The 22,443-nt window shown below is 39.5% G+C and overlaps 1 protein-coding gene across 15 annotated transcripts in view; it reads right to left on the reverse strand.

Moving 5' to 3' along the window:
- The window catches only part of PARD3 (par-3 family cell polarity regulator), a 463,980-nt gene that overhangs the window by 284,144 nt on the left and 157,393 nt on the right, over positions 1 to 22,443 (reverse strand). For all 15 annotated transcript variants that reach the window (XM_072854616.1, XM_072854617.1, XM_072854615.1 and 12 more), the window contains exon 3: positions 19,528 to 19,708. In XM_072854616.1, coding sequence (XP_072710717.1) covers positions 19,528 to 19,708 — 181 coding nt within the window. The remainder of the gene's footprint in view (positions 1 to 19,527; positions 19,709 to 22,443) is intronic.

Below are 22,443 nucleotides of genomic sequence, written 5' to 3' on the forward strand. Positions count from 1 at the left end.
TAGTTAAATTGTTCAGATAATGCCCACAGTGGGACAATAAAACAGAACATCTGCTGCTCTCCAAGGGGTGACAGACCAACAGACATCTTTAATTCTTCTTTACTAGAAACATATTATAATAGTAAACGATATTCCCTTCTTTTTTAAAACCATGCCTAAAGAGTAGTAGGAGACCTAGCTGCTCCTTGAAACATGTGCAAAGTTGAGCATTCCTGTCTGTCTTTACATGTACTTTACAAAGTCCCTTACAACAACAACAGGGAGCCTGAATTGTTCCCTTCTGGAAATGTAGAAAATTTTCTACACCTTGGAGGAACTCTGGCAACATCTCTCTTTTTTTTTTTTTCTTCTTTTCTTTTTTCCTTCTTTACCCCCCCCTCCCCCCGCGCCCCACCCCCCTTCCTCTCCTCCCTTTTACAACTCTGGAAATATGCAGATACACTGCATGTTGAATTACATACCTCTCACTTCTTTTTTTTATTTCACATTGCCAAAGCTGAAGAGAGTAAAAAATTACTCCTAAAAGTTCAAAACCAAGAATAAGCAAATAGAAAGAACCTCAGCTGAAGTTCAAAAAGAAATCTCACTACATGAAAGACAGTTCATGAATTTTTGGATCAATGACTTTTCATGCTTGCAGTTGCCAATTTTCATTATAATTTGTGATTGGTTCTAGCCCAGAGATGAAGATCATCTTTCTTAGTGGAGAAACAGCTTTAGCCAGAACTAACAGAAGATATTTACTGAAATACTACGGTATATGCTTCATGCCAGAATTTGTCAGGTTCTCAGCAGCTAACTTTTCCAAGCTGTCTCCACACTACAAGCCTCCCTCCTTGTCTCATCCTAGCATGTGCTACAACAATTTGAAATAACTGCACAGAGATAGGGAACATGAGATGGACATGTTTTATTTTACAAAATTATTAATATTTTAAAAAATATTATTCATTTTATAAATACTATTAAGGAGTTTTCATTCTGTTTCATTCTTCAAAGGAGATTAATAAGTTTTCTATTGTTCTGCAGCCCAAAATGTATTGACACACTGAAATGAGAAAAGGAGGGGACAGTGTGAATAATTGGAGGCTGTTGCTTGAACAAGAGGAATCCCAGCAGATTCAAAGGAAAATCAATAGCCCAGGACAGGATATCCAGGAAAAGCCCTGCAAGTACTCTGTTGGACAAGAGTAGTCTGCAAAGCCATTCCAACAGACTGCATTTTCCACAGAGCAGAAGAAAAATGCTGTTATAACTGATCTGGCAACTGAATGTCTCCTTCTGCACCTGAACCCAGTTAAGTGCCTCATGCTACTATTACAAACACCTTGCTCTCTCCAAGGCCTCCCTGCCGAAAGATAACAAGCTGGCAAAATCTCTACAGAGGACAGACAGAACAGAAACCAGGGAAACAAAGGAACTACAGTTCCTCTAGTCCATGTGAGGCTGTGGCCAGGGCTGCCTGCAGGTGGGCTGATGGACAGAGTACTCACTTCCCCGAGTGCAACGCACCCAGACACAGCCCCTGCAGCATCAAGGCTAACAACCTCAGTCAATGAGAAAATATATCCAGGAGTAAAGCAGGAACATGGAAGGGTCAGTATCCATCCAGCTGTCAACATGGAGACACAAAGGAGCAGCTACCTTTCTGGATGAGTGCCCAAGCTGCACTTTGATGCCAGAGTCAGGATGTAAAGGACAGCTGTAGGAGCACTATGGTGACCAGTCCTCAGCATCCACAGGCTTCCCCTACCCAGCTTGTAGCTGCATATCTGGAAGATGCTGATGCTACAACCAACAATAAAATTCACTCTAATAATATTTTTTAACTTAAGTTCTCCACAAAGGCTCTGTGAAATGCAATTCAGACATCTTCCACTCCTCAAAAGGAAGAAAGTTATCTTGCATAACCACTAAAAGAAAGCCACAGGAGAAGAAAGCCATCTCCTGTACTGATGGAGTTATTTCTTTAACCCACCTGAGAGCAATGGATTTTAGGGAACAAGTCTTAGTATCATCATTTTTATCTTACATTAGAATTTAGAAAGCTTGCTAGTATTAAGGCCTCCCTAGCATATTGATTTTTCAATCCATGCATCTTTATGAGGTTTGTACGCAGCACCTGGACAGTCACAGAATAAACATGGGGAAGACATACAAATGACTGCAAGTAGAACACTCATAGGCCCTCACAGATCATCAACTTCTCTGCAGCATGCATCAAGCAGTCAATGTGCATCTAGCAGGAAAGTGCCTCTGTTTTCTGAAGTGCTGAAAGTTAACTCTAGGAAACTGTTCACATATCTTTTGCCAAACTACACTATTTTTACATTAAACACGGTGCTTCTGACTAAAAACTACTGTTTAATAAAAGTAGCTATGTTAAATTTCACGTAAAATAAGAGAGCAGGAAAATAGCTTATTATTGTTTAGTTACCTATGTTTATGTAACCTCTGAAGGCAGAGTATTTTAACAACTATATGAGAGCTAGTGTATTTAATATTTAATATAAGATGTCAAAAAATCTACCACATTAAATAATATCTAAGATACTTACTCATCAGTACAAATAAAACAGCTATTAAAACAGAGAACCACCATGCAGATGTTTTTTAAGGTCACCCCAGAACAAAAGTAAATTTGTATTCATACACACATGCATTAGTTCTATTTGGGATCTTGTCTGTACAGAAACTGAAACATTTTCTTCCGTATCATTTACATAAACACCAAAAATATTTCTTAAATGTTTCTGAAACTAAGCAGCTTTCTGAGAACAAATTCACTACTTTGTGTTTCTTCTCTGGAATTTGTAAAACTATTTTAAAAGTTATTAATTCATGACGTAGTTCACTTTTGTGTCTTAGATGAGATTTGGATTTATGTATTTTTAAAGCATTTGAAAATACTTCCAAAGGATGTTTAATGCCCTTTCTCTTGAACTCAAAGTTCAAATTTAGGAGCAGAGAAAACTTATCCATTGGTCACACAACACATACGCAAAATGCAGACCTCCTCAAAAGGAGCCAAGCCTAAGCACATGTGGGAAATCAAGTCTGAATCTTAATAACAGAGGGTGTCCCCTCCTCTCCACAACAGAACATTTCTAAGAGAGAGGCTGCTCTTCATCATGGAAAAGCTAGCAAGAGGAAAGGCCATTCATGGAGGAACAACTCTTGGGCACAGGTCTTACAAAACATGTTGCTGCTGGACAGGAGGGCAGGTCAGGCTGCTCCCTGTTCCATACTCAGCATCAAGCACCCCTCACTCACCTCGCCCAAGTTTTATCGGTTCTTGAAATCTAAGCATCGTTGTACTTTTTATATGATTATTATGGCAGTTCTAATGTAGGACATATTAAAATAAACCCAACAGGTATATTTGCTTTTTCTGAGATTACCAAAACCGTTTGCATAAAGCAAGGTTGCTCACCCATTCCTCAGAAGCAATTGGGTTCTCTCAAATATGACTACCAGACTAAAAGCACTGATCGAGTGTAGCCATTTTTGCTGTTTCCACATAGCTGGAGAGAAAAGCAGCTATACATCTCCATGAGCTTTGCTGCTCCTCTTCACCAGCAGCACCTCAGCACGGCTGGAAAGCAGCTACACTGAGAGGAACAGGAGCCAAAACCACCTAAGCCCGCAGTCATTGAGATGTCTGTCCACACTCCTCACTCCTGGTTGGCACAGGGACAGCATTGGGACATTGGGTCTCCTTGGCCTGCTAAAGCCAGGAGACAAGGAGAGACAGAGATCGAGAGACAGAGAGATGCTGCTGCTCAGCACACCCGTAACCTACAGGTAGGTACACGACATACCCCACCGGGTCACTGAATCACACTGCCACAGGCATCCCCATCAAACAGTCCCTCTCCAACACCCCTTTTTCTGACCACAGAAGGTTTGCAGCTCTTGTGCCTGTGCACACTTTGTTCTTTAGGAAGTCCTGTGACACAGCCAGAGAGGACAGAAAGCCACCTTTTCAGTAAATGGCACTTCATGACCCCATTCCTGAGGGGTTTTAACAATTTTGTTTCCTTTTCATTTTACAGCAGAGGAAAAGGGAAGACCTGGACATCACATGCTTTGAACTACATTCTTGTGGGACTCACCTGGAGATTACTAAAGACATACAAGTTTAATCTACAAAAATATAGTGTTTCTTTAACAAAATATACTTTTGCAGATCTTACTACCAAGAAAAAACAACCTCCCTGGACCCAAACCAGAGGATAAATGTCTTTGCATGAACAAAACAAACAGAAAATTCTTGGATCAAAATTCACTCAGCAGCATGAGGCTGACAAAAATTTCCTACCAATTTACTACGTGGCAGTTTGCTTGTCTAGCCTTTCCAAACAGCGATCTAACATTAGTGTGAGGACGGAGAGAGGGAAAATTGCTGCCTAAGTGGCAGGTTTGTTATTGTTTGACAATTCTAAAGAGTTCACTAGAAACTTCTAAAAGGAGCACCTCTAATTCCCTGAAATTACTGATAATCGGCCAAGTGAATGGAGAACAATTATGAAGAAAATTGAATGCTTCCAAATGCCAATTTGCTGTATATCCTGAATTAATATTGCATAAGCATTTTTAGTCTCTTGCTGTAAAAGCAAAGGGATAAAAACCTAGGCCCACAGGCATTCTTGCATGGCTTTCCTCACAGAATTTTATATCATCATCATTTTTGCATTTTGTAATCATACTTAGCATTTATGTGGTGGCTTACATCTTTAACCTATTTTTCTTTCAAAAAAAAAAAAATCATTTGTAAGGTAAACTGTCTTTTGCATTGAAGGTTCAACAATAAGCAGTCACATCACAACAGCATGAAGCCCCTAATACAGCCAGAGATATAAGCTATTTTTTCCTACTAATTAAGTCAGACCACACTTGAAGCCACTTTTGCAAAATACAGTCTCGGGAATTTTCTGTGGTAGAGCTACACCAGCAGTTGGCCATGAAGTACGGTAAAGAGGAGAAAGACTCTGGGAAGAAAAGGGCTCAAGGTGTCCATTTTTTAGCTGAGCCAAACCAGATCAGTTTCTGTTAAAGGGCCAAGAAAGCGTAAAAAGTTAATGCAGAATTTTTCTCAGCCCCGGTTTCCTTGGTAGCAGCTCAGTCACCAGCCAGTCCCACAGGAGAACAAGACCAGCCCAAGCCATGGTGATGGAACCAGATGCTGTCCATCCTCCTTCGTCTACACTAAAGAGGAGTTGAATCAAAAAACAAATGCAAAAAACGTTTAAAGCGAATTTTCTCCTTTTCCTCCTAAAAAACCAAAACTAAACAAAACAAACGACCAAAAAACCACACTCTCCACCTACAAACAAAACAGGGTACGGATGAATGAGAAACCAGATTGCTGGAGGGTTTGCAGGAGAAAAGGGTATTACGGCAGCATAGCTAGAGAAAGACAGGCTATGGCAGATGGGATGGGAAGACTACAGAACCATCTGGAATGGACACCATAAACAGGGAGAGAGAGTGCAGCCAGAAAAACTGCACCAAAAAAGAAAATGTTAAGAAAGCAAATACAGAACGTTAAATGAGAAAAGCACAAGTCCAAGTATGCAAAGAATCATTTGCTACACACACTGCAGCACTACGGCAAGACTCCAAACAAGCCTCATAACTCAAATCCTGAAGACACCCTGTGATCATCCTGTCAAACACCTATATAAGCCCAGGTACACCATGCAATAATGTCTGCATTTAGTCTTTTAACTTCCGTTGGAAATACAGAAAAATATTGACTTTAATTTCAAGACTTCAGGAGACAGAGAATCCATCAAAGCCCCAGGACTGTCATTTTTAAAGCTCTGCAATTCAGTGAATGTCTTCTACGTCTGAGACATCCACAGTTTGTGTTTCAGGAAAGGTAATTCAAAATGTCATCATGCACTTACACAAATCTAAGATTACACACAATACCATTTTTCATTTTGTGATTAACACTTGAGAAATAACAAAAGTGTAATCATGTGGGATTATTCTTCCTTTTCATGTCTTTAACTTTTTTTTGCAGTTTCTGGCATGGACCAGGTCTCAGTTTCTACAGACAGTTTTGCAAAGAGAAAGAAAGGGAGAGAGGGAGGGCAGCAGAAACCTACTCACTTCTCTCTCATAATCATACATCATTTACATGGTTCCTACTGTAATCGTTTATACGGCAAAGTAACATCAAGGAAACAGTTACGTATTTTCATTTGTTCCCAGGGAGGCAAGCATTCCCTGCCACTAGCTCCCCCCCCCTTTACTGATCCATGCTTCTTTGTTCTTTAATACTTCATGCCTTCTCTTTTCCTTTCTCCCTCTGTTTCTGATCACGGGCTGATATGAAGTGGTTGTCTCCTTTCTAAAATTTCCATGAGGCATCAAGTTAACCCAGGTGCACTGGGTTCTCAATCTGGAAGTCAGCAAATGGAAACAGAAGGAAGGAGCATCAAGTCACCAGCTAACCTTCTCTCGGGTTAAAGCCTTGTCCCCATCACACATGCTGAGCGTGTCACGTTCTGCAGCCTGATAACTACAGACCGAAAGCACAGAGCACACCAAGAGCCTTAATCAGCAGCCCTACCTTTGACATTTCCTCACTTTTCATTGTTAAAAATGACCAAAAAAATAATGGGGAAAAAAATCAAGTAAAGAAACAGGACAAACAATTCATATTGCAGTGTAAGTGAAAAAAGTAAGAAAATAGTTATGGCTAAAATTAAACAAATACATTTAATTTGGCTGGTCAAGGTGAAAATTAAACTCTGAATTAAGCACATGTATCCATGAATGAAAATTACCATCCATCTTGCTAAAATTATAGCTTTAAGATCAAGAAATTTTTCCAAGGTAAGATCAAGCAAACACCATATTTTCTTTACATGCTACATATGCCATTCTCTTAAGTTTGTTTTTTTTTAAAAAAAGGAGGAAAAGTGAAGAAAACACACAAGTACAGCTTTCCTTACAAAAGCCATCACTTTTGATACAGCATAAGATGCATTATTGCATTTAATTACTTACTAAATTTACTAAATTCTACAAAACATGTGGTCAATTATACGCTTCCTCCCACAGAGGTCTGAAATTTTGTTCCTTTCCGAGGAAATTCTAACTATGTACCAATCTTACCTGCTTTCATACAGAAAACACTGAAAATCTCTTGTTCTAGAACTTAAGACATCTGCCAGATCTGGGAGGCATAAAGTAGAGAAAAACAAAACATTGATTCACAAGGACTCAATGCCTGTTAAACACAATTGGATTTGCAGAAAAAACCTTGAACACACACATACTCAGTAAATATTTAAAACATCTGGTGAAACCTGGCTGAGGGGAGGGGGCAATAAAAGCCCGTAATATGAGAACAAATTAAAATACTTCATTAAAAATATTTTTCACCTCTAGTAAAACATTCCGACTTTGAAAAAGAAAAATGGAAATGAATGGAGCAAAATCCTAGCCTTGGGAGAATTCAGAAACTGAAGCCGGTACATGGCACATACAGCACAGCACAAATTGCTCAGTATGAGTGAAGTTGATGTACTGCCTTGAGGGTTTGAGGAGCAATTTAATATTCAATTCAGCCCGTAATAGGAATCCCATGCAAATAATTCACATCCACAAAATCATTCTGGTAAAATGCAGAATGAAGTAAGACTCCTAGAAGCTTGCTTATACACCAGCAGTCACACCAGGTAAACAGCGCATAAATATCGGTATTATGATACTACCCCCAACTCACAGCCACTGAGAACTTTAAGGAAATTCTAATATAAAAGCATAAATGACTTTAACATGTGCACGCACCGCGCTCCTCCTCGAGCTCATCCCGCTGGGCACATACCAGACAGCCGTGGGCCACAAAGAGAAGACTGCAGGGTCCAACCCTGGCAAAGCGCCTGCCGCCCTGCGCACCCACCGCTCCCCTGCCTGCAGCCTGGGGCACGGCTGCCCCGCTGCCCCCGCGCCAAACCCACTGCCCGCACCCTCAGGAGCTCAACTGCTCGCTCCCGGCACCACCGAGGACACGGCTCACGCGTGCACTTTTTTGGTACTCTCATCTTCCATGGGCTTTCTGGATTTGCTGCCACCACAATGTTCTACTGCATAGATTAACTGCCAAAGTCACACACAATTTAGGATAAACTCTTCAGCTAACACAAGAAATGTGCAGACCAAGCTGTAATAAACAAACATCTATACATATTTGCAGCTGCACTTTCACTGAGGCTTTTTCACCCTTCGCTTTTTGGGGGCTAGGTTTTTTAAACAGTTCAGTTTTCTCCTTTTTCCTTCCTTTACTGCTTACACGTGACTTCTTTTTCTCCTCCTCCTCCGGCTCCTGGAGACAGCCCTGCTCACTGTGGAGCCGGCACTCTGGCAGAGACCCTTTCCCCAAGCCTTCAGCTACGCGTCCCGCACCCCTGGTCACTGCCGAAGCGCAAACTAGACACACTACCTCTGTACCAGCAATAACTGCAAACAGATTTCCCCCTTCCCTTATGGGTGGACAAAGTGAAAATACTTACTTCACTAGAATGTTACCTTTTGAGCAACATAGCAAAGAGCTTTGGGAAAGCAGGATTATGAGAAGACTTTACCCACTTATGTTTTATTACTTTAAAGGTGAACTTAAAACAGAGGTAGAGGGTAAATCATCTGCATGTACAATACTCACAGAAATATTGCCTACTATGTCAAACTAGAGCAGTAACTTTATTCATTCACTTAATGGATCTTTCTCATGGATAAATGTCATGCAGTTCATTTGAAAAAGTAGTTCCATAATTTTTTCACCACAGCACTCCTAGTAAGCCCTTCATTTTTATTTATTTTTCCATGAGTCAAGAGCCCAACTAAAATTTTAAATAAAACATGAAGAGACTTCACTATGCAAGACCCTTCAGATGGAAATCATTGTGAAAGTCAGGCAGTGCTTGACCTAAAATCCCTCTGTCATCTAATGAAGGTCTTAAGATCAGAGCTTAAAATGGGTTGGAATAGAAGAAGCTAACGTCATTTTTATATTTGGTGGAGAAAGCTTTCATAGGCAGAAAGCATTTCTGATGTTTTGGTTCCAAAAAAGCCCAAAAGCAGAGAGATCAAAAGAGGACCTACCAAAAATCATGGAAATACTAATTTGTGTATCGTATAGGGCTGGTTTAACAAGGCGGGTGTGTCTCTTCATTCTCTAACTTATCAGAAACCGGTGAACATAGTTTTATTCTTTTATAATCCACTAAAAATTAACTGCTAGCATTACCTCAAACGTTATTTCCTTTGAAACAGTTTTGGTAGTTGTTGCTCACCGTTGTATTCTCTGCAAACCTGCAAAGGAATTTACTTTAATAGCCTATATTTGAGGGATGGCTCCTTTCCCCAGCCCTCCATTCAGAGGTTGGGCATGTATACAGACAGCTTTCGTCTTCGAAGCCCACAGGGAGCCAGGTTACCCTGAAGCGTGGTAAGGGCAGGATGGCCATTAACACCCAGACGCTGCATGGTGTGCAAGGGAATGGGGTACAGACTGCAAAGAGCAGTAAAGACAAATCAAGGCCTTCAGTGCTCATTAACTCCACATCATGTCTGTTCCCCGAGATTTAGGCTGGCTTTTCAGTGCCACGTGGCATGACCGGTTACGCTTCAAGGTCTCAGAACGTGTGGCAAGAAAAAGTACAGCTGCCTCTTTGCAGAGGTTTACCCATTTGGGAGCAGTACTGCATAAAGTGACTAGATACCAGTGTCAGACCCAAGGCAGATGACACTTAGTTTAACCATAAAATTTCACAGAAGTTTCTCAAACCCAATTTTACTCTGCAAAAACCTAACATGGGACTATCTGCATTCATGGCATACTGTCTACAACCCAAATGTACTTCCCAAGCATAATTATGGCTGTGTAGGAACTTCCTGGGGCCATGTAAAATTGCTCTGTGGGTCAAATTGAGAAGCCTTTGGCTTTGTAAAATACCATTTAGCCTTTCTCTTCCAAATATACAAATGACCATTTTTAAGACAACAAAGGCAATATCCCACTTCATTATTTAAAAAAAAAAAAAAAAAAAAACCTTTCAAATAAAAATTTACTTTTACAGCATGAGGTAAATCACAAGTAGAATGGGATCCACTGGCATCTGTTTCAGAACTGGTCACCGTGGCTTCTCTCTCATCAATGGAGATGAGCCAGTGCAGCTAGTCTAGGCCATACTCCATCTCATCCTGAAATAAGCTGTAAAGCAGGTCAGATTAACTCACCCTAAAGGTGTCCATTCCTCTCCAGGAATGAGAAACTGGGCTGTCCTCGAGCATCTAGCTCAGATGCAGAACCTGAAGTCTGTTGCTATTAACCTTATCCGTTGTGTCTGCTTTGAATCAGCTGTTGCCCAGAAGTTGCCAAGAGAGTCCCAATTTTACTTGCAGTTGCAAACAGTGCCGTACAGAGAGCTGAATCAAATCCAGCCCCTCAGGATAGGTTTTAATGCTTGATCAAAGTCTGCTTTGAGAAGCCTAGTCCCCGACTCACATGCACAATTTCCAGAAGCTAACACAATAGCTTGGTATTGCTGTCTTTGTACAGCCCTTTACTGTATGCATGCAAGTAGTAGTACGAATATTTTATCTTAACCCAAGCACCACTTTTTGCTTTGTTTGTAAGCCCACACGGTCCCCAACTCCCTTCCCACATTTACAATCACTTCCAGTTTCTATAAATCCAAAAATGTTTACAGAATTAATTACCTAAATCCATAACGGAGGCAAGAAACACAGACCTGGAACACAGCCCAAGTTCACATCCACCTCCAATCCCAAACAGCCGAGCTCTGGCATCAGCCTGGGTGGTGACAGCCACCCCAGCGAGGTGGCCACTGTGTCACAAAGGGGGACCCCGTCTGCCCCTGCAGTGTCACAGAGGGGGAGACAAGGGGGCCCTGCCTGTGGACCCATTGGGGACACCGAGCTGCACTGAGCCAAGCCAAGCTGTGCCGGCAGGAGAGCAGGCAGTGGGTTCATGCCTCATCTCAGCTCAGACCGGGATCACGGGCTCAAGCCAGGCCTGTCACCTCCACGGCATCCACTGCTACTGGGGGCCAAAATTTCTGGAGAAAAGTTCTTCTAAAAATACATACTTGATTCTCACCCTAAATGCTTAATCTGCCCCTAACATGAACCCACAGCATTTCTGAAGATGGAGCTCATCTTACTTACACAATTCATTTAAGATTTACAACAAGAGATGGGTGGGAGAAAGAACAAATTTTATCTTTTTAAGAGTATTAAAAAAGGCAATAAATTAACAGAAAGTTATTTCTCATCCACTCCTTTATTTCTGTATCATCTTTCAGTCCTTTTCAGTGCATGAGAAAGTAAATAAAAAACAAACTAAAAAACAAGCCTATTTAACTAGCAGCCATCTGTCCCTGTTTCATCCCCCTCAAACGAACATGTCAAAAGACACAGAATTTACTGCAACTTTTTCCCAGTAATCACCAAAAGAGATCGTCTATCTCCAAAACACATCCCTGTCTGAAAAAAAGAGTATGAGTTCACGTGCTGCAAACGCAGTAAAGAAGGGAGCAAGAAGATCCCTTGTGAATTAAGAACAAAAGCAAGCAACAATGCTCTCAGTGAAGTATAAGTTTAGCCTAATTAAGGATATACTTTAAGTATAATATCTTACAGCCTTGGGCTTGTGGTAAAAAATATCCACATCCTTCTTGGGGGGCAGAGGTTGGCCCATGCACTAGCTGTTGCATTGAACACAGCGTAACCCTGCAGACGGCATGGCACAGAGCCCCCAGCATCACAACACTCTTCACTAGCCCTACAACACCCTTTCCATAAGATCATCCCGCTTAGGACCGAGTGAATAATTAAGTACATTTGACAAACTCTGCATCCTCTCCTGTTGGCAAATTGTCCGCGAGTAATTTATGTCAGTAGTCAATGCTCTCCCCCACTCCGAGACCAATGCTGTTGTCTCAAAGCAAAGCAAAATGCGACCAGGATACCAGTTACTCTCGCAGACCGGTGGTTCTGGCTATTAAGGATGCTTGAAGCATACTGTTTTATCACATTTCAGAATAAGTACCTATAAATACTGCATGAGGTTTTTAGAAACTGTTGGATTTAAAAAAAAAAAAAGTGTAATATGTACACATGCCTCCATAAAGTTAAAAATTTCACAGGGTGGTTGACTGTATCGTGAAAAAGCATTCCCTACTCATTTCAGATTCATGTTCCTTTGCCTTCACTGTGCTCCTTCTTGTTTGCTTACAGTGAAATAACAAGAAATAGAGGAGTAATCAAGAAATTCTCTACAGAAAGAGTTATTACACTTATTGATACATGTGTGATGACAAACTCTTTCAATAAACAAATAGCTTTATCACAATGGGATTAAACCCATGATACCACAATACAATGGACTCGTGCAGCTATGCTGTAATGTTTGATAGGATAAAATGGCATAACATTTTTGTATACATAAAAATACAGTTCCCTTAAGGAAAAAGTTACCTTACATTTAAAGAAGGGGAAAATAAAACCCAGCACCACCACCAGCAACACACATGCATATCAAAACATTCTCAGAATACAGCTGTGATTTCCATAATAGCTTCTTGTTCAAGTGATCATTAAATCTATTTAAGATGTCAAATTTAGACTAATACCCAAACCTGACTTCTTAAACTATTCAAATTCAATACTTCACATCTTCATAACCCTTCCTTATTATCTCTCTTGTACTACATTCTGTAGGTATGGTACAAAATACCACCAGGTATCAGATACAATACTGTATTTTTATCACTCCCCATTATCAGTACTCAAAGACAGAAGCCCTCACCATATGGAACGACATCTTGAAATGCCCCATGATTACTTAGGTTTCCTCTAGAGAATCCAGTAAGTTCTAAAATTCTTTACTTTATTGGTTTCAAGGATTTTTTTAATCCTACTAGAAGCTACAGTATTTTGCTTGATGGTATACTGAGAAGATTGAAGATATTAAAGGTTAATTTAGAAACTTAAGCAGTTTAAAATCCATTTGTTTTTACAAATGTGTCACAGCCTCATCAAAAACACATGGTTTTTAAACTGCTCAACAATCCCAAATTAACTGCAGAGCACTACGCTTGGAGAAAACACCAACTGGAGATCACTCAAGTCAGAACTGTGCTGTAGAAAGAACAAATTTAGCCTCATGGAAGAAAGCAGCACCTGGTACTGATTTTTTGATTCAATAACTCTGGCTTTAAAACAATCACATCCTTGATAGAGCTACAGGGATAAATGCGATAAGAATTCCTGAACGGCAAGAGCACCAGAAGGTGAGGAAACAGACTTTGCTAAATCTTCTCCTCAAACTCCAATGCATGAGAAACCTTCCTTATTCAGCTGCCAACAGCTCAGTGCAAGCCTCAAGTTCAAGGTTCTTTTCGTATTATCCAACAGGGTAAAGGAAACATCTGAGAACCTGGCAAGAAAGTAAAAGTGGGAATGATGGTTAGGAAATCTTTTGGAATTCATTCCTGGAACTGCACTGGAACGACAGGCACATGAACACCAGCTGGTCACCAATGAAGGTTCCTGACCGAGGAGACTCACCATGGAAAGCTGACCTGACCCAAAGCTCAGTGGAGCTAGTGGAAAACCTCCCATTAACTTTAGCATGCATTGCCTGTAAAGCCACGATCTTTCATTATAAACATGGATGACTCTCTCTACGTTTTGTAAGCAGCTATTTAACCCTAGAGATAACTCCATCTGATAAAGCTCCAAACATCTGTTTTTTGATGAACTCATCTTTTTCTTCCTCCCTCTTCTAATCTCTTGCTGCCTTAGTTCTTCGACACTTGAAAATGACTTTATTTCCATATATAAAGCTGACTCACAGTTGAATAAGGAGTCAAAGAGATACAAACAAGAATGAAAAAGTTTCTAATGGCCATATGTGGGAAAGAGTGCTGAAGCCGTCATCATTTTTGAAACCAGAACAAATATGAACTCACCTCTGTAGTTCTTTGCCAACATACTAACATGCAGTGCTCCAAACCTTTAAACAAAGGCACTTAGAAATATTAACAAATTAATTCTCAGAATATGCATTTGGGACTCTAGGTAAATACTTGTATCAAATCAGTGAAGTGCCATATTTAAAACAGCAATTTTAAAGTACTTGAAATTCACACACTTATTTATGCACTCACACCTTTAACCAGTTTGCTTAGTATTGGATTTTTTTGAACACTCCAATTGTGAGATGCTAAGAAAAGACACACATATATTTACAATGGATGCAAGAAGTGGCTCACCCATGGTTACCAAACAACCCAATGGCTTAGCCAGGAACAGGACAGATCTGCCACCACCAGCCGGTTGCCTTCCTACAGCGCATGGCACCGCTCAGCAGCACGCAAAACGCCTCTGAACCATTCCCACAAAGACTTGCTTGTTACATGAGGTGTAAAAATGTTTTTTAGGCCCCCAGGTTACCAAAAATGGCTTTTCCCCAGGAAATGCCAACTGCCCTTCTCTTAGCAGACATGGAGAATGAGAAAAAAGTAATATATTTTCAGACTTGGACCCTATCAGTTTTTATCTTTTCTTAACTAAATAAACCAGCCCTTCCAATGCTTGGTCATAGCCTCCAAAGCATCTTACTCTTGTTGCTCTCTTTCAGCTCTCTCCAACTTGTTTAGAATTTCTCCAAGTCTGGCACCACACCTGGTCACTTCAGCTAAAGTCTTCCTGCTCACAACTCCTTCAGTGAGCCCACAACAGCATTCGCCTTTGATCCTTTGATGGAAGAGCATAATGCCCAGATGCACTATAATAATGCAGATATATTGGGCCATATATCTGGGCAATATATTGCCCAGATCCTTCTGGCAGTAGTGTGTAGTTAGCTGTTCAGTAGTATTGCCTTGCAAATTACTTTTTTCTTGCTAGATGCAGTGACTGTACACATCTCACTGATTTCAAAACAGTTTATAAATGTATGATGTGAATGCTGAGCTGAAACCTTGACATCCAAAGTGCTTGAAACTCCATCTTAGCTTTTTATGCAATATTCTATATTCCAGTTCAGATTTATTGAAATACTGAACAGTCCTTAACCTAAGAGAGCCCTTGGGGACTATACTTGATACGTCCTACTAATTTTCCAGTGAACTACTAAAAACTACTGTGAGGGCACAGAGCGATCCACAAATTCAAAGGCAAGGAAGGTCATGAACTTTAATGTCTCAACAAAGTCACAGTGAAAGTCTAAATGTGTGCTCTTACCTGTGAGGAATAAACTTGTGCTTATTGCAGGGTAAGAACACACATGAACACATGGAACCTTACAGCAACAGCCACGCTGCCGGGTAAACAAAGATGTGAAGCTGCAGCAAGTTCTTTGCTCCTCTGCACTTTTAGTACATCTTCACAGCCAGCTGTACACTCACTTCATAATATTCTCATCTCGACCTTTTTTTTTTTCCCATCTAGACCTCCCCCCCCCCCCCCCCCCCCGAGTCTCCTTCTGTGACCAGAATATGAAACCAATGCCAAGAGTCCTACTAAAATATATGATACAGGTCACTTGAGCAAATACATCACTGGAGTGCACCATTTGCAGCTAGCTCTTAGTTATTTCTTAGACTCCTCTGGCCAGCATTTTGAGGAGATGCTCACCACCCCCCAGCCTTTCAGAGAACCTTACAATTACCCCATATCTCATTTTTTAAGGAACTAACATAGCTACCAAAGACATCCTGAAAACAAAAGCAGCAGTCTTGGAAAAGGCATGGTCAGCCTATCTGTGTCACACTGGCACAAACTAGTACAATACTAAACCATGCTGGGAAGCTGTATGTGCACAACATGCTTGCATAAATGTCTGCTAAATATTTCATGATGAACATAATTTGCTTCTAGAAATAATAGCTTCAAGAAGCAAATACTTTAATTTTATTAACTATTTGGAGTCACAGATTTACACAGTAACTTCAGAGATTGGACGAGATCTCTGGAGGTCATTTTGTCCAACAGCTCCGCACAAAACAGGACCAGCTAGATCAGACTGCCCAGAGCCATTTTCAGTCAAGTTCTGTCCCTCTCCAAGGATGGAGATGCCACAACTTCTCTGAGCAGCCTGTTCCGCTCTTGAGGTGAAAATTGTTTTCCTAATATCTAACTGGAATTTTCCTTGTTGCAACTTGTGTTTGTTGCTTCCAGCAATAAAGCGCCCATGTGAGAAGAGTCTGGCTTTACCTTCTCAGTACCTTCCCATTAAACAGCTAAAGAAAAAAAGAAAGAAAGAAGATCTCCCGGCCCCCTTACTCTTCTCTACTTTGGGCCGGGGGGGCGGGGGGAGCGGAATCAGTCCTCTAAACCTCTCTTAATATATTTTCAAATAATTTTATATATTAAAAATGCTTTTTAATTGTAACTGCTGAAGCATTCAGAGAGACTTGTAACATATAATCACACCAAGACCAAGAACTAAGACCACCCCTGGTTATTTAACAGAGCTAAATAACTTAAAAGGAAAACTAGACAGAGAGATGACCCTTTTCATAATATCTCATGCAGCTGGAAAGGGATTTTATTTACAATATTTAAATGCAGTACTGTGAAACAAACAACTTGGTTCACAGGCAGTGCACCCGCTGCTGAACTGTCACTGCCTGACATCCTGTCTTATCTGCCAAATTGCTCATTAGGTTTGGCAATTTTCACCTGCGCCTCCAGTTTATATTTCAGCAGGGAATAAACATCAGTCTGCTTTAACAATCTTCTGCAGTGAGCTTCCAGCCTCTTCTCAGAAAGCACGCAGGCACACACAAAAAACACCTTGCTACTGTATGCGTAGAAAAAAAATGCAGCTCAACTGATGAAATACAACAAGAGGAAGTTTAACTTGGGTAACAGAAAAGCAGTAAAAGAGAAAGAGCTAGATAAGAAACATAAATAAATCAACTGCTTGTATCGATGAATTGTGCTTTCACATTGCAAAACAACATAGGGGGTATGGGCCAGCCTCATTTTTGTTTCCACATTTAGATGGAAAGATTCAATTTGACACAGCCCCCCCATGTGCAAAGTACAGGCTGTGTTTGTGCATGGGGAAAGAGGGAATCCAGATGAATATTACTTTTCCAGCTGGACCTGATCTAGCTAACCTTTCCCTTGCTGGGAGAGGAGCGATGGCGTGATCTATAAACAAACAAAAGGGGTAGCATGGCAACCAGAACAAAGAGACGAAAATCTCAGCAGGCCCTTAAGCCCCAGCCTAATGCGCTGCGATGCTGCCTCCGAACGGAGACCGCTCCATACCCCTCGGGTGCAGGTGAGCGGTAGCAGAATGGCACAAAGCTACGCTTCTGTGAGCGAACTGCTGAGAAACAGAGCCCAGCTTGCGAGCAAAAAGCACCAGAGATGTAAAACAAAATGTCTAAAATGCTATACACCAATTTCAGACGGAATACTGTTTTTCATTTGTTAGAAGTAAAATATTCACCGCCAACCCTGCAATTAGCCAGAAAATTACAATAATTACAGCAATTTTGTATCCCATCTCCAATCCAATTAATAGATATATGACCTTGTCAACATGTAATAATCAGGATCTGCATCTACCACAAAACTGGATGGGTTTTATTTGCTGAATAGAACTTACACAGTAAGAAGATAATTATTTGAAATACTGAGAATACCATTTGTATGCTATGCTTCACTTCACAAGTTATAAAGGAAATACAATAGGGATATTATTTCCATTTTCAATGTATATTTAAATGAAATTCTTGAAATAGGTGTATTTAATATGGGATAATATTACTGGACTGGGATTCTAAGCCTGTGGTTTGGAACATTTAGAAACAAAATATACCTAATTGTCAACATAAAAAAAAAAAAAAAAGGAATGAGCTAGATAGGAGAACATCTCTGGTTTGTGGTAACATATTTATGACAAATTGTTTCACCCATTTTATTTTTGCATGCTTTTAGAAAATGTGTCAAAATAGCTATAATTCTTACCAAGAGTTTTAAAAGTCTTCTGCATTTCTATAGACCTTTGTATTGTAGGGTCTCAAAGCACTTTTTGGTCATTTTAGCAATCAGTGAACTAGCTAAGTATTTCATGTATTTTCCAGAATGACACCAAAGATAAGTGAGCTGTCCAATATATCACTGAGTTTTATCTGCGCTATATGATTTTGATGCACTAACATCAATGTACCGTATAATACACCAGATAATCACACTAAAGAGAAAATGTGCATGTATTTGTCTGCTCTAACCCCCCCCCCCCAAGTTGAGAACCCAGGAGGACAGCTGTTTGGCTTATGCATGGAAATGAGACATGCATTTAGCTGTGGCATACCCTAGTGACAGCAAAATGGAAGGGTCCTGAAATTCTAGGATACTTCTTTATTCTGCCATTAATCTTTTCCCTAATTTAATTGTGGGTTATAACGAAGCATAGTTAAAGTTTGAAAAGATACACGTTCAAGTCTATGTAAGCTAATTGTTAAATGTTGTTCCTTTAATTTTACAGAATACACTCTGGTACAAAATCCCTCAAACTTAACAGAGAGTTTTAACTTTTCCATTTGCATTTTAGCTGATTACTTAAACACAGATTTTATCCATTAAAAGAACAGCTACAGAAAAGTAATCTCTTGGGAATTACAAATAGTTGTTTAAAATGCTGTATCTGTAGAATATCAAAGGACTGACTGATACTGACTTCTGCCAAGAATTTTCTGGAATGGAGTCACTACTTCAAAAGTTCAGTGAACAAAATAATAGATACTACAAGTAAGAGGGGCACAATGCTTTATCCATCGTTGTCTTGTTTGCATGGTACTTTTAACAACAAGGAAAATTACACAGTAAATTTCCTTCGGCAATTTTTCTTCTTACTAAGCTGAAATACTCAAAGATCCTGCCTGAGCAAGAACTGTGATATAGAGTTCCTACTTCATGGTTTTGCAACAAATCTTCCCCATTTTGAAATAAACAAAATAAAGGGATGTTCCTGGCTTTGGTTTCTTTTTTTTAAAGAAGTGTATTTTTGCAACACAGTAAATGCACGTATCAGGAGGTGTTTTTACAGAAAGGTGACAAGCATAACCTAGCAACATTGACAGGTTCAGTACAAAGTACTCCTATCTTTAGTTTCTTTTTACTCTTTTCTTCATTAAATTGAATAAAACTGGAAAACTGAAAATTACACCGAGCAGCAACTGCATTTGGAAACTTTGCTGTGATTTTCAGTGTGAGGACAATTTTAAACTGGCAGCACAGAAAGAGCTTATTGCTCCTAAAAGCAGTTTATAAATAATTTATTAAAACAGAAAGGTTTGTTTACTTGCATGCAACAAGCATTTACGCAGTTTCTCAATTTTGATCAGCTTTGGGTAAGGACAGATAATGAATCATATTCCCAGCAGCAGGAATGCATAACAGCACTTGGCATCCTTGTAAATTAAGATGAAACACATTGAGATACCAAGAACATTTACTTACTTGCACGAAGGACTGAAGGGGTGACCTCAATTTCACTTGTAGCTTGGTAAGGCTGAAAGGCTGATGCCGCGTTGGAGCCAAGCTCACTGCCAAAAATCTCTGGGCTTTGTGTGCCTGTCGAGCTGGCGCTGGTGCCATCACCTCCATGGTGTGGATCTTGCTCATCAAACACAGCTACGAGCTGCGAATGACAATTTAATCTACTGTTAAAAAAAACTTTCAGTAACATCAAAGTGCCATTGTAGATCAGCATTTCATCACTTCTTCCCACCAAAGACCAAGAAACGTCTATCAGCAGAGACTCAGATCAATGCCTAGATCACAACATCATCAGCCCAAGGAAAGGCAGCCATTCATTGGATAGTACAAAGGGTCAACAGCTCCGACGGGACACGAAACCCATCACTGCAAGCCGCAGAGTGAACACCATCACGACAGGAAAAGAAGGGTCGCACCTTCCCCGGCAAACCACTTCTTCTTATCCAGCAATGAAGAAAACTACCTGAGTGCTGATCGATGCCTGTGCACTGGAATTTATCACCTGTGTTTTGATACCTCTAGATGCATCACTCTACAAAGTCAAATCATGAGCAAAACCACCTTTTTACAGAATAAAAACATATAGTAAGAAAATACGTTAACACACAATGAAAGCTACAGACAAAATACAAAACCACCCAAAAGTGTTATAATCACTACAAGTTATCATCTATTAACCTGCCACCTACTAATCTATTATCTGTTAATATGATTTAAGCTGCGGGCTTCCCTTGCAAAATTTCTTTCATCAAATTTACGGAGATAATTCCATATTTGTTTGCAATCAGCTTCTCCAAGACAAGCCTAAGAACTCAAGCACAATTTGAAACTTAGCAAAGTCACTAATTTAATAAAGATCTACTAAATCTGTGTTCACCATTGCAAGAGAAACAGGAAATACATCACGGTATTTTTTGGTAAATCTGAGATATTTTTTCCACTGTAAATGAATGCTTTTATTTGAAACAAAATTTATCCTAATTTATATTTGCTGACCTACTGAAAGAGAAAAGGCCAGCTCTTATACACATTTCATTTTAGAACTTAATTTTCAAGATGGGTAAAAAAGTTTTATGGATAACAGCATTCTGCAACCTATAAATTAATCTATAATGTAATATTTGAAAGACATTTCCAAGAAAGCATTACATTCTTCTGTCCAAATTGGTAGGGTAAATGAAGCAAATCAACTTAAACCTACGCTGATCTCTGCAAATTGTTTATTTTGTTAGAACAACACTTAAAGCTTCGTATAACCTAAAGGAATCAGAGAGGTAATTTTCTCTTTTCTTTTTTCTTTTAAGTGAATTTGACATCATCTCATCCTACGGATTTTAATATTAGTCTCTTTACTCAAATCTAACTTACACAAACATCAGTAAAAAAATTGAAAACCGCAACTCTAAGCCCAAGTGGAAACCATTTGGGAATTCAGCTTTTGAAAGTACTTTCAGGCATTAACTTTTTTTAATGAGTAGTTTTGAAATTGCAGAGAGTAGCAAACTTCTGCCAATAATTCCGTACCTAATGCAAATTTAGGCTCTGGCATGCACAAAACAGACAGAATGAATTGGTAATGGACAAAAAGTCCATGCTCTCTCCAATGCTATTTGAAAGGTAGGGAGCAGAAGGAAAACCAGGCTGCAGCTGCAGACAGCTAGAACATGTTTTTAACATGCAATTCACTATTTTATGCTTGAGAAATCTACACACAAGATAGCAACAAAAGAGATGTGACAACATGTAAAATGTCAGTAGCTCAAGAGTATTGGAAATTTAATTTTCAAACACATTGTGAAATATCAATACTTACATAAATTGAAGCACATTTCTCAAAAGAAGCACTTTACTCTTAACACTTTTACTATCTGTTTTATAACAAGATAATTACCAATCTCCAGCAACTGAAAATAAATTAATCCACAAGTGAAGATGTGTAAGGTATTAGAACAAAACACAAACGATGCATTTAAGAATTCTAGGCATGAAACATGAAATCTTTTTCTGCTTTGCATGGCATGTATCAAGATAAATCCCCAAATTACATTCTGTTCCTTTGAGGCTGATTGAAAAATATTACTCAATGCATGCCACTGCAACTATTATATATATTTTTTTTAATTTTTATATATATAAATATATATATATTTATATATATATTTATATATATATTTTTATATATATTTTATATATTTATATAACTATTATTTATGTGTGTATATATATATATATAAGGTATGTGCATATAAACCTCTGTATATGTATGTTCTGTTGTAAGTTCCCTCCAGCTTTTTGCCTATTCCAGACAGTCTACAACCTATGACTTCAGAACACCTAAAACCGAAAGTTTCTCATTTCAAGCTTAGCTTTTGATCTTACGCATTTTTCACAGGTACTTGCCATTTTGACAGCATCAAACCTTCAAAAGCCTTCAGTTCCATTAAAAAGCATACTAAGTTGTAACATTTTTGCATACAAGATGAAGAAACACAAGCCATGTTAGTCTTCTCCAAATCTAATTAGCGTTACATTTTATTCTACAGTAGCGGCTTACAATTCAGTCCAGGTTTGCAGCAGCTCTGCTATGCTAGTTAGGAAGTTCTTTGTAAAACAGTGTTACAAAGGTACATCCATTCCTCATAACAAGCTAGAAAGTCTTCGGGACTGGAAGACTTAATGTGAATAGACAGTGTTGGATCCTAATTTCCAGAGCCTGGTATGCCACTCTGCGAATGACAGTGAGCTCACAGGAAACAAGAACAGCCAAAACATAGAATCATAGAATCATTTAGGTTGGAAAAGACCTTTAAGATCATCAAGTCCAACTGTTAACCTAACACTGCCAAGTCCACCACTAAACCATGTCCCTAAGTACCA

The sequence above is a fragment of the Ciconia boyciana genome, chromosome 2 (genome assembly GCF_034638445.1).
Source record: "Ciconia boyciana chromosome 2, ASM3463844v1, whole genome shotgun sequence".
In the NCBI taxonomy this organism is placed as follows: Eukaryota; Metazoa; Chordata; class Aves; order Ciconiiformes; family Ciconiidae; genus Ciconia; species Ciconia boyciana.